Raw genomic sequence first — 13,852 nt, forward strand, 5'->3', positions numbered from 1 at the left:
ATTAAATTGACTTTATTTATTTTAAATGACAGTTCAGGAACTTTTTTTAATGCCAGAGACAGGTCGACATCCTGTAATGATTTAGCATTCTCAAGTGCATCGATAGCACTGAAGTATACTTTCAAAATTTTAGAACATCTCCATGGAAGTGACCATTACCAGCAGTAAATTACAACTGATGCTACAAGAAAATTATATCCCCAAAAGATGGCTGTCTGATAAGGCAAATTAAATGAGCTTCACTACTAACATGATACTCCCTGAAACAACTGTTGTCAATGCTACAACGAATGCTTCATTTGGCTCTGCATCTAAATATATTCCCTAAACATCCTGGAAACTCAGGAAGCCATCCACTCCGTAGTGGAATGATGAAATAACTGAAGCTATAAAAAAAAGGAAAAAGATACAATGCCTTCAAGAAACATCCAACACCAGAAAATCTAACTGCCTTTAAATTAATACAGGGCATATGCCAAAAAGACTTAAGACAGATTCAAAAAAATGATCCTGGTTTCATACATTTCATCTATTAACAGAAACACAATTGTATCAGGAGTTTGGAAAGTAAAAGCTATTTGTGAGCATACAAACTTTAATCCCATAACTTGTCTTCAAAATGAAGATGAACTTATAGAAAATCTAAACAAAATTGCTGAGTTACTAGCCAATCAATTGGCTAGGAAGCCAAGGCTTCTTGACAAAGAAGTCAGCAAAACAACTATGATGAATTTTTTACAAGTCAAAAATCAGAACTTGAGGGGTCTAACTTGGAACTTACCAATCAGAATAGAAGAACTTGTGAAAGCACTGATGGAAACCAGCAACACAGATTCTGATCCAGACTAAATACATTGCATCATGACCAAAGAGCTAAGCACCACTGCAAAACTTAAGTTTGTTAGAACTGTATAATCATATATGACAGGATGGAATGTACCTGCACTAGTGGGAAGAAAGCACATATTGTTCCAATTCCAAAAAAAAACAAAAAAATCTGACCTACTCCAATAATTACCGTCCTTTTTCCTTGACATGTGCTATGGGGAAATATTTTGAAAAAATTATAAATAATTGACTTGTATGGATTTTAGAAAGAGAATGTCTGTTACTCTCACATCAAGCGTGTTTTCAACAGTACCACTCAACTACTGACCAAATAATCAATTTAAAGAATATATAATGGCTACATCACAAGGAAACATTGTGTCAGAGCCTTTCAATATGATCTGGCATCATGGGATAATGCTTCAACTACATGAATGGAGCATTTGTGGCAATCTACCAGTATTACCTAGCAACTATATGAATATATATAGTTGTATATATAATTTTCAAGTATACATTTAAAATGAGTATTCATCAATTCCCCCCGAGGGGAAGAAAACCCTCCTTGTAGCGTGTCTGGTCGCTACACCACTCCCTCCATTTCGAGCCATGAGTGGCTTTAGTGGAGTATTCATCAGAAAAAGAATAGAAAATGGCATATCAAAAGGCTCGCTGTTGAGCATTACCTTGTTCACGATCACAATCAATAAACTGATATTAGCCATTCCAGCAGATATCAGCAAAAGTGTTTACACTGACGATTTAGCAATTGTATACGCCAGCAATACTACAGTTATGGTGAGGTAGAAATTGCAATGAGCAATAAACGCCCCTAGTGAAGCTGCAAGTAATGGTTTCAAATTTTCACCACAGAAGATGTGCTGTGTACACTTCTGTAGAAAGAAAACTCGTTACTGCAGTCCTGATTTGATGATCATCCAATCCAATTCAAAGAAAAATATACGATTTTTACATCTACTATTAAATCCCTTACATGGGAACTACAAATACAGAACACGAGTGTTACACGCAAGAAAATCCTAAACATTATTAAATGCTTATCAAATATCAACTGGGATTCAGATAAAGAAATATTACTGCGGGTGTATAATGCACTGGTTCATTTGAAGCTCAATTATGGGTTTATTGTATACCCATCTCCAAGAAAGTCACATCTATGAAAGTTAGATGTTAATTCATAATAGCAGGATCAGATATGCCACAGGCACTTTCTGAATAAGCTCTGGTGGATAGTTTAATGTCAGAAGAGTTTGTAACAACAGTCTTGTGGAGATTTTCTTCTGCCCAAGTGTGAGTGTTTCAATATTTCTTGTAAAACAGAAACTTTTATTTGTTTATTGGTTAATTAACAAAGTTATTTAATTCCAGACCTAACAGAGGGTATTTTCTGACAAAACCTTTTTGGTTTATCCCGTTTTTCTTAAAACCTAAGTGAGATAACAAGGTCTGGGACCACTTTTATTCCGTCTCTTAGATCAAAAAGCATAAGGAAGGACCAAATTTTCCCCTTGATTTGTACTCCACAAAATTTTAGTACAGTTTAATTTCACAAAGGAAGCAGAGAGCAGGGCTAAATGTTTTGCAAACCGAAACTTGCTAACGGACCGTTTTAAAAATGTTTAAGTAAACCTTTTTCTTATTTTTGATTACAGAATCATCTCCTGAGAAATTGCTGTACAATTTGAAATCACCCAGTATATAGGATCTCAGAAAGAAGTATGAACTAAAAAATATTGCTGCTGATTTGGAAAATGGTAAAGAAAAAAAGTTAATTGCTTATCTACATGCCAGTGAACTATTAACAAGTCTGTAATTCTGTAAAATTTATGTCTCCTTAAGAATTCTATATGTAAAGTAGCTGTTGTACAAACTTGGAGAGCGAAGCGTTTACAAAATATGAGAAGACGGATCAAATTAAGTTTTGATCGAAAAGCGGGATATTGATTCTTAAGTATTTAATAATCAGTACAAAAGAAGGAGATTTTTCAAAGATTAGTCCTTTCTTAATAGCATGAGAGTTGCAGGAGCACCTGTAAAGAAGGCAAGGAAAACTATTGTTGGACTATTTGTAAAAACAGTCAACAATTCACTATCATTATGGTTACTGAAAGTGATGAAATGGGAGTCATGAACATTGAGGTCTCTTCACATGGATGTTAAACACCTCAAAAGGAGTTGTCATGTGCAGGGGCTTGCAAAACTCACGGAGGAAGAAATCATCAAGGAACTACATAATCAAGGAAATGTAGTATGTCATCAAGTGAAACTAAATGAAATGGAGAACACACTCTGGCATGTATTAATTTTTGACAAACCAAATTGTCCAGAGAAAATAAAGACTGCATTCCATAGATTGGATGTATGTATGTTTATCCTGACTCCATTTCAGTGCTCTGGATGTCAAAGATTCAGACACATGTGGCACGATATACAAAGAAACAGTTCTGTGTGTGTGAAGAAGCATTACATCCCAATGCAGGAAACCACCTCTATGTATTAATTGCTGTGGACCATCATTCAGCAAGATCTCGTAACTGCCTTATCTATAAGCAACAAGTATCTGTTCAAAAGATTAAAACAATAAAAAAAGTAAGTTACTATGAAGCAAGGAAAATTGTGCAAGACAGTACACCAAGTGTTAAATCCTGCACACAGGTTGCTGCAGCTCCATTTCTACCAGAAGTTGTAGTTAACTGGCACCAGCTCTGGTTAGTATGGCTGAACATATAATCAACAAAAAATTGTAGACTGACCATCACAAAAAAGTAGTCCAAAACTAACAAATTAGATACCAGATGTCTCCAAATCAAAGATACTTAAAGAACTTAGGGACGAGCTTTCAACCATTCAAAAGGTGAAGCCAAACCACTGAAGAACTCTTGAGTGGGATGTACAGTAAAAGTTGAAGTACAGAAGATCCCCTCACAGGGAACTGTAAAGCCTGAAGTAAAGATGCTAGAAGAAAAAAGATTTTGAAAGATGAAAGCCATTAAATGAGAGTGAGCACTTCAGCCCTCATATGCATTAACAGGGATTGCATCGAGTTTTAAATCAGATGCACTGCTGACCGCACGATCAGAGCCACATACTGGCAGCAAGACATCCTTCGTAATTTCTGTATGGGATCAGAAGATTCCATCTCCGAAGCCTCAGATACCTCGGAATTCAACATTTAGGCCTTCAGGAAGATGGAAAAAAGAAGAAAGAAATGATGGCCTAAGGGCAAATATAGGCGATAAGAAATAAATATGTGATGAGTTTTATGAGATTATGACGAATTTAATGAAAGGATGAGCTTTTATTAACTGATGACTTCGTAGTTTTGATATAATTGAAAAGATTTTGACAGAAATGTTTTGTATTTTTACATGGCAGGGGGTCTTCACACCATTGTCATATGTTTGTTTTTGGGATTGTAATTGCCTTTGGACAATTCTACTATTAGATGATCTGTTTTGACAAAACTAATATGCTGACTATGTTGCTAGTAGTTTATCAGAAAAGAGAAAGATATTTTTTTTTTATGTGGAAAGGGGCTAATGAAAACAGTAGATGACGCCCCTAAAACCTCAAAAAAATAAAAGCCATAAAAAATAGAGTAGATAATTATAGTTACCCATCGCACCAGGTAGACAGAGTACACATTTTGAACCATGTCCAACTTTAAGGTAATTTATATCCACACCGTCAACACCAAACTTTTGTTCCTAAATTACAAACAAATAAATAAATAAAATAATTGTAAATTTAAATCCAACCACAGACAGCTCAATCTTACCAACATTACTAAACAACTTTGTACAGTGTCCCCACAGTAAAGTCAACGCAAGTCAATACAAATCAACAATAAAAATAAAATATATATATATATATATATATATATATATACTTTACAATATACATACTACTTCACTATAATTTACTTCAGTAAATTCATAAATTCATTTTTAGCAAATTCAAAATATAAAACAAAGATTCCACAACTGGTCATAATGGTATTCTAACTCGTCAGACAAGTATTTGGGTTCTGGTATCCTCAGCATGGAAAATGAGCAGTCGTGCTGCATCCGATACCAAAGAAGAATGGTTTGTGGAAAGGAAAGAAGGTGGATAATAAGGAAGTATTATCTACTCTAATCAAAGAATAGATCAAAATAATTGTCCAGAACCAACTCATCCAGAATTCAAGATCTTATCACAATAAGTGCAGTCATGTCTGCTAACCAATTTGTTAAATGTTTTAGTGTTAACAAAGTAATTGGCTCCAGTTTAAGTAATGATTAATATACCCCATTCTTTGTTGGATCTACAACTTTTAATTTCTATTTTACTAAATCACTTAAAATTTAACAATAGATAAGGTACATCTAACTCAATTTACAGTTGAAACAAGTAACTATTTCAGGAAGTAAGCATCCTATTCAACTGAATTTAAAGGTTTCACAAAAAAAAAGTTCTTATTAAACATAAATCCAGTCTAGCCATAATTTTGTTTTAATAACATACAAGCCTATGTCCAGAATGCTTGAGTAATTTTAATGAAAACCACCAAATCTTTTTTAACTAAATAACCTCTACAAAATCTTCATATTTTAAATTTAAAAATGATGGCCATCTTGAATTTCACTCCCAATAGCTCAAAAACTGCTACTGTTAGGAAGTAATTGGTTAGCTAAGAGTTGAAATGTTTTATTGTGAATGGTTTTTTCAAACTGGTATTGTAACTGGTATTGGTTTTGTAACTGGTACTGGTAAGTTGTATTGAAAAGTGTTAGTATGAGTTAACACACAAGTTACAAAATAGTTTCAACCAGGTTTTATTTCTCTATCCCCTCTACTGTATGACAAAATTGGACAACACAGCTTGCATCTTTGTTACAGATTTTTTAACCACATTTGCTCAAGGCTTACAGTGGTAGTATAAAATCGTAATGCATGAAAAACAACCAGATTTTAATCCAAAACTATCCAGGATGAAAGACTTTAAATCATCTGCTACACAGAGTTCTTAATGAAAGAAAAAATTAAACTCATTTGAAATCAGTGTAAAAATACTTTTGGATTCTTATATTTCTCCTTGTGATTCACACACTTCATTAAAAAAACAGGGTTCCCACCAAATCTTAGGATTTGTTTTGCCTGACTTTTCATGACCAATTTAGTAAAACTTTCCTGACTCTCATAATCTTATGCTATTGCCATTTATGCCACAAAATATATAAAAATTTTATTTTTTTCGCAGCCTCCATTATTCCCATAGCTGCCCAAGTCATGCCTTTTTATTACATTAATTTTTAAAAAAACTTAATTTTTAAAGATTTTTTTACAATACACATTTAAAATAAGACTATTTTTTGTGATAAATTGTTTCAGTAAATTACATTGCAAAGTACAAAAAAAAAACAATATTTAATACATTTCTTGTATAAAAATGAACATCATGGTAACTAAAAAAAATACAGGTAAGAAACAAAAACTAACTAAAGCAATTTTTCAAAATAATTCTATCGCACCTAACATGCTGAAATTTTTCACACAATTTGCAAACTAAATAAAAAAACAAATATTTAATAACTTGGTTTGCATGCTAAGAAACACACAGATTTCAATTTAATAAAGAATATATATGTATGATCACAATTTAAAGGAAAACTAAATCACTTTAACTAAAACTAATACAGTAGTATTAGAAAATAAGACAACCTTACTAAGAAAACTAAACAGAAAACCTTATTTTGTACAGAAAATAAACATTATTAAGATTTACTTGAAAAATATTTTTTTCATTATTACTCTAGTGTACTTGCAGAATACCATCAAAGTAAGGTGCAAGGCCATGATTAATGACATAAGAGCATTTAGAAGCTCCATGCGAAATTTTGACAGCTATACAACTATCAGGAAACATAATTTTAAAAGTTGTACCAATATCCTCACATGAACTGTAGAATAACTTATTTTGTACAGCAATGAGAACCCATATAATCTCCGCCTTAGAAACATCATCTTTACAACTAAAAGAAGTAATTTTGCTATCATTTTGCTAAATGAAGTTGAAATTCAAATGTATCATTTGCTACTGAAATGCTATTACTCTGATCAGAAGGTCCAGGCAAAGAACACACAGATATATCACAACCACCGTTCTCACAACAGTTAAAATTTTAGTCTGCTGAGTTGAAGTACCACTGGGAAATAAAAACGTTTTCAGTGATGGCTGAGAATTATTTATCTTAATTATTTCATTATGCTTCTTTCCTTTACTAATTGAAGTCACTGCCTTTTGGCCCATACTGCCCATTCCAAAATGTTTTTTATAGATCACAAAAAGCATGATACACATCTCTACCTCTTCTCAACCGACTGAATTCTGGGTGTAAGTTTATATCTATCCACTGGTCATTAAACAGTCTTTTTAGGTGTCATTTAAAAGCAATTACTTACCTAAAATACAAAAAAAATCATGGTGGTTTGAAAGAAATTTCAAAAAACAGTTAACAACCTTTAAATATTTTAATGGTAACTTGTTAAATGGTAAATTTCACCAGCGAAAAAATTAACTGCAATTGGAATATTCCTTCTTTAATATAAAAGAATAATTGGGGATCTAAGTAAGAACAGGACATGTTAGTGGTTGCTTGAAGCATGTAGTTGCAATAATCTGGGTGATGGGGTTGCCACTTTCGAACACTGGAAAAGTATATCAAATTTATTTTGACATTACTTAAAAAATACTTTATTACTAACTAACATTATTAAAATTAGTTTGATAACAAAGATGCAATTCTCTGACATTTTTGCAATTTTTCCTGATTTTTTTCTAAAAATTCCTGATTTTTTTCTAAATTTTCCCAACTAAGTTTATATTTCCTGATATTACCAGACTTTTCTGCCCATGGGGACCATGAAAGAACTATCTTTTGATCTTTATTTAATATTTACCTATTTTACAATTCAGTTTGCATAAATTTATTCCTTAATATAAGATATTAAAAGAAAAATAAATATTTTTTTGAGGAACGCTATAAATGATTTTAAAAATATTCTTTATATAAATTTAGGAAAAACATAAATCACAAGATTTTTATAAATATTATATAAGATCACTAGTTGTACAATACCTCTCAAAATCACATGGGATAATTACACAATCATATAAACGAATGTTATGATTCAAATTATAAAGCATATTACAGTAAAAATAATTACAGTATTATGATTCAGCCTGCAAATAAATCAAACGGTAGATGAAATATGTAGAACATAAAGCACCTTAACCTTATGAACATAAAACAACCAAGGTTCTTTTTACACCTCTTTACTAACAATAAAGAGGTAAGTAACTGATTAAAAATTAACTAATTTACATAAAGAATTTTAAGTCTCAAAACAGAGTTTTGAGATAAATGTTGTTGAAGTTTAGCTAAGTATTCAAAACAGATTTTATGTGTTTCACTACATACATTGCTAAAATAAATATTATAAGCGAATTTTGTGTTATAAAGTCCTATAAATCTGCATATTTTCATCTATTCCACAAAAATTTCTTTCTTTTTAGACACATTAGTAAATTTATTATTTTGTAAAAATAATAAAAAAAAGGTTTGTTCTTTAAGAAATCAATATTTTTAATTGCTTGTTTTTAAGTAGGCTTAAATAAAATGAAAAAGATTGCCTGCAATATATTTAAATTTATTACATATTATGTTATTCTTTTTTATTCTTCTTCAACTGCTGCTTTTCTCTATTATCTTACCTTTTCCTGCTTTTAAATCTCTTTTTTCTATATTTTTTGTTGTTCTTTTATTTTATTTTCATCTGATTTTTCTTTTCTTGTCCTACTTCTATTTCTGTATTCTTTCACTACATTAATTTTCAGAATACCATTAATGTCTGAGTAGATAACTTTGACTAAAAGTGATCTGAGGTCTCAATAAAATTGGTGCAAGTGAGGTAAAATATAATGTAAAAGATTTATTAGGTTGGCCTTCTTTTGTTCATGTATATGATTTGGCCTGTGTACCACACAATTGGAGCCAATGTAATGATATCTTCTTTCCTCTTTTTAAATTTATGCAGATAAATGACTGATTTTTTTCAAGTAAGTATACCAACTAAATTAACCCCCAGCTCATTGTTTTCTGAATTGAAGTTATTGTTATCTTGAACCAGTTAAGTGCCTTCCTTGATATTTATTTTGACATCAGTTTTCAGTAACAATGCAGAAGTTAAAAAGTCATCTCAGATAATTTTTCTCACATTAAGAGGTTTTTTTACCAGCATCTTGAACCAAATGGGTCCATTGAAATGGATGATCAATGCTTGTTCTGTAGTTCTTTTTTCTTCTGATAAAGAAATGTGAGGTCACATTACATGTGTGTATCAAGATATTAAGGAGTTATGCTTTATAAATCCAAGGAGGAAGAGTTTTGCAATGGAGCCATACACACTTCAGCAACATGGGTATATTTTTTGTTTAGGTCACCATAAGTCTCTGAAACCGACAGTATTTTCACTTCAAGGTGGGACATTTTCTGCACTTAAATATAAAATAAATATATAAGCAAATTTTACTGGTAACTTTTCCAGCCAAACATTCATGCTACAAATATCAGATTGAAAGTCATTGTCTTTAGTCCTCGCTCTAATACATCCACAATTTACTGTGCTTTAGATAACATCTTGTTTCACAAATAACATACCTATTGATATCAGCACTCAAAACCAATATTATTTAATTCAGTAAACAATCTATTCTAACCTCTCTATCAAAACAAGGAAGTACTAAATATATTTTTTCCTTCCAATGATGCAGGAAGTGATATCAGGTATTGGAAATTAGCCATAAATCAGCAGTTAGCAAAACAATTGAAAAGAAAACAAATTATTTTATATAAAAACAAGTTTTCAGAATTATCAAGCTTTAACACTGTGCAAACTATTATTTTCCAAATTATTTAAACGTTAAAATGAAAATAACTATAATCAAAATAGTATTTATATTTAATAATTAAATCATTACATAAGGGCTTAGTGGGTTGTCACTTAAAACAAGTATGATATTGTGCTAAATTATCAAAGTTGTCACTTAATATACTACTGCTTTGGGTTTGCACAATCAGCAAAGTATGTTGTCCCAGAATAGTACTTATTTTACCTGGCACATTTCTAAATTTGTGAACTATACCAAAAGGAATCAGGTGACTAATTTGTTCAGAGACGGAATTGGACCCAACACTTTATATTCATATGTAGCCGTTGACATCTTCATTACCCCTATAGAAATAACTCATTTTTCAACTGACATTCTGTTTTTTCAAACTAGTTTTTTAGCTACTGCCAGGTTTGTTTGTATGTCTGTATAGGAAAGTGCAATTATCACAACCAGTTTGCCAGGCCTGACATAACTGCAATGAAAATGTAAATCTAAACTATCGAGTAAACGTGTACTCTAGAACAGACTCAGGTTTACCATTCTTGAGACATGTGGTTTAATAGAAACCCAACTACCAAAGAACACCAATGTCCACAGTCTAGCATTCAAATCAATTTAAAGGCAATTGCCTTTACAAGGACTAGAATCTTAGAACTCTCGACTTCGAAAATCAGCTGATTTTGCAATGAGTTTAACCACTAAACTAACCCGGCGGGTTAACTCATTTTACAACCATTCGGACTTTATAATCTTTACACAGCAAACATGGATTTAAAAAGTAAATTTAACTTAAAACTAAGCCATTTTAGCAATGTAATGTATATAACATTCCAAACTTAATAACAATAAAATGCTTACATTATTGGCTGAGGAAAACATTTTTCTTTGACATACAACGTCCTTGAAGAATGTATTATCACTTATAAAATTATTTCTCAAAACTGACAATCTAAACAAGTTACCAGTTAAAAATAGTTTCTTCATCTCTATTTGATTGTAAAAGAAATTAGTCAGCACTTCAATTACGATAACAATGAATTATAACACTATCCATAATATCCTTAACGTTGTATAGAACGACTAATCAAAATAACTAGTAGTGGTTATGTTAGTAGTGATTCTACAAGGTACTACTTTGTACTGTAGTATCTGCAGTATATGTTATTTGTGTCCTCTTATGATAGCAGAAGTAAAGAACTATTAAAACGTTCCGAATAATTGGGATGGAAGTGGGATTGCTCGGCGAAGTTTTGTTTATTCAGAAATTTTACAATTATTAATTTCATTAATTTATAAATATAGGTATTTGTTTTCATAATATTAATTTGACTATTGATACAAAATCTGCTTGAAATAATATGCTTAGCGATAAACAATAAATAAATATTTAATTTACATAATTATACAGCAATTTCCAAGTTACACATCACTTACTAATAAATAATAGCGGGCAACAAACAAGCCTCTTTTGTCACGCTATCAGCGTAATCCCTTGCCTGAAATTTCGATATAGCTGGGGATCCAACAGAAGCTCACGACTGCGTTATCGCTGAGTCATCTCAAAAATGATAGATCAAATCTCATAGATAACAGGGTAGAGTACATGTCATTAGTTGCCTGCAAGGCACTCATGTTTTCTGAACAGTCAAGTACATATGTTGGGCTAATCATATTTACGGCTTTATTAATAGCATACAGCTCTGGGACAAAACCACTGACTGTGCTGGGAAGCCCAAACTTGTACGTTCTATTACCTACCAAAAAAGCACAACCAACAGAATTATGGTGTTTAGAGACGTCTATATAAACTATATCAGGATTCAAGCTATTTACAATATTATAAAATGTTTCTTGTAAGATAATCGTGCGTTTTTTATAATATCGACAAAGACTAAAGCAATAATTTACGAGAGAAGGCCGCCAAAGGAGGGTATTAAATTGCATAACAGGGAAAACTGGAGGTAATTGTACATTGAGAGATAAGAAAAGGCGCTGAGCTCAAATACCTAGCGAGACAGTAGATCTCGAGTGTACCTCATATTGATTAAGATGTGGGTTGGAAAACCCTGCACCGAAAAGTGGATGATAGTTGCACTTTAATACGAGCTATATAGGAACAGATTGTTTGGTTTCAACTATACCAAAAAGGCGGTTCACGGCTGTTGACAAGAAGCCTTACCTCGGCGCTCGAACGAAAAGCACCCGTAGCAAGACAAAGAAATTAATTATGAACCACATCAAGCATCCTAAAAGCACGAGTAATAAGTAACGTAGATGTAGTCCAAGTGTGAACGATCAACGCTCGATAGAAGCGCAACATATATACTGGATCAGCACACCAACTAGTATTAGACAGTACTCTCTGCATATCTAGCATTTTTAGACATCCTTTAGTTCCTTTAAATATGTAACACACATCAGTTGCTGGTCAAATCATAATCCTAAAAACCTAACCTCGTGCATGATTCAACTAGATCAGCATATAAAAATTATTGAGGGCCAACATGTTTCCTCATTCAGAAAAAGCGAATCCATTTGTTTTTTCCTGGGAAAAGGTGAATTCTTGGTCATTTTATACTACTCCAAACTGGTAATTGTGTTCTGGAGCAGCCTGTTGGCAGTAGCTAAAGTTCTACATGCAATGTAAACTGAAAACTCATCTACAAATAATGAACATATAATTGGTTTCCACATGCAGTTTACTGTGGCATTTATGGCTACCACAAACAAGGTAATACTTAGGACATTCCCTTGCAAGTATTCCAATTTCAAAAACTGTTGGATACCATCATTCCAACCCGAACTTTAAAGGACCAACTACTGAGGAAACCGTTGATGAATGCAAGGAGATTCCCTTGTATAACCCATACTTGCAGTATATTTAGGTACCAATTATGTTTGAAGAATCTGTTATATATAAAACTATTAAATATGTATATAATAGATTAAAATTATGTAACAGAATTAAAATATATATTTAATTTATCCTTAAAAATTCTTACCACTTCATGAAATAAGTTGGTGTTAGGTCTGTTAGATAATTTTTATTTAAAAATTTGTATTTTCACATAAATTCAGTTCAGCCAATTATGTACATAGGCATTTTCTGAAAATAATGATTTTTTTTATTGATAATTAATTTATAACCTTGAAGCTTGTGAGTGGAGATATGGAATAAAAATTTTGAAGCACATAAAAAATGTCAAGCCTAACCAGGATTCAAAACTGGACCTTTCAAAGGAAAGTTACCACAACACCACTGAGGTCTGGAATTATTTCTGTAAGTTTACTTTCGTGAGTGAAAAGAATAATTTTCAGTGTCTAGTTCTGTATTATGCTTCTAAAGCAAATTTAAGTGAAAATTATTAAATTCTGCTGGATTTACAGATGGCACTAGAAAGGTTTTTCAATACTATTTTATTTTTATAATTTTTATAAATAATTTCTATCACAAATTATATCCTTCGAAACCAGTCTTCATAGAAACCCTGCCATCTTATCAGAAATCTGAGCACACTCATTGTCCCAAGCCCTTAGCAAGTCATAATTTCAGTCTGTTCTTCACTGGGGGAACAGCACAAAGTCAAATAGAATAAGTTCATGACTGTAAGGAGGGTGCTTTAATAGTTTTATTCCAGTGCTGCCTAAATACTTGAGTAAACTTTGGAGCATATTTACATACAGATATCATATGAAATATCTCATTCAGGAAAGATATAATTAACAGTAAATCTATTACTATTGCTAATATTTTTTTTTAGGTTTTTGGATTTTAGAGCATTGACTACTGTAGTCATTAGCCTCTTTTCACATAAAAAAAAAAAATACTAGCAACCTAATCAGAAGACTAGTCTTGTCAAAGACAGATCATTCAAAAAAGACTTGTTGAAGGATATTAAAACCCTAAATATACACAAGATAACAAGGGAGTAAAGGGCCCTTGCCACTTAAAAAAATTAACATAATAAAACACTTTAAAACATTACAACACATAACCATTTTTAATGAAATATTTTTACAAAGTATCAAAACTTAATCAATCATAAGTAAGCATATAACAACTGACTT

The 13,852-nt window shown here is 31.8% G+C and overlaps 1 protein-coding gene across 2 annotated transcripts in view; it reads right to left on the reverse strand.

Moving 5' to 3' along the window:
* LOC142330138 (serine hydrolase BPHL-like) overlaps positions 1 to 10,947 on the reverse strand; it is a 31,125-nt gene extending 20,178 nt beyond the window's left edge. The window contains exons 1-2 of one of the 2 annotated variants that reach the window (XM_075375240.1): positions 10,643 to 10,947; positions 4,475 to 4,556 (exon numbers count right to left, since the gene is read on the reverse strand). In XM_075375240.1, coding sequence (XP_075231355.1) covers positions 4,475 to 4,556; positions 10,643 to 10,768 — 208 coding nt within the window. In that variant the 5' untranslated portion in view covers positions 10,769 to 10,947. Of the gene's footprint in view, positions 1 to 4,465; positions 4,557 to 10,642 lie in introns of both variants that reach the window. The other variant, XM_075375235.1, reaches the window with a different exon arrangement.
* Positions 10,948 to 13,852: the final 2,905 nt, after the last annotated feature.

Source organism: Lycorma delicatula, chromosome 1 (genome assembly GCF_047948215.1).
Source record: "Lycorma delicatula isolate Av1 chromosome 1, ASM4794821v1, whole genome shotgun sequence".
Lineage (NCBI taxonomy): Eukaryota > Metazoa > Arthropoda > Insecta > Hemiptera > Fulgoridae > Lycorma > Lycorma delicatula.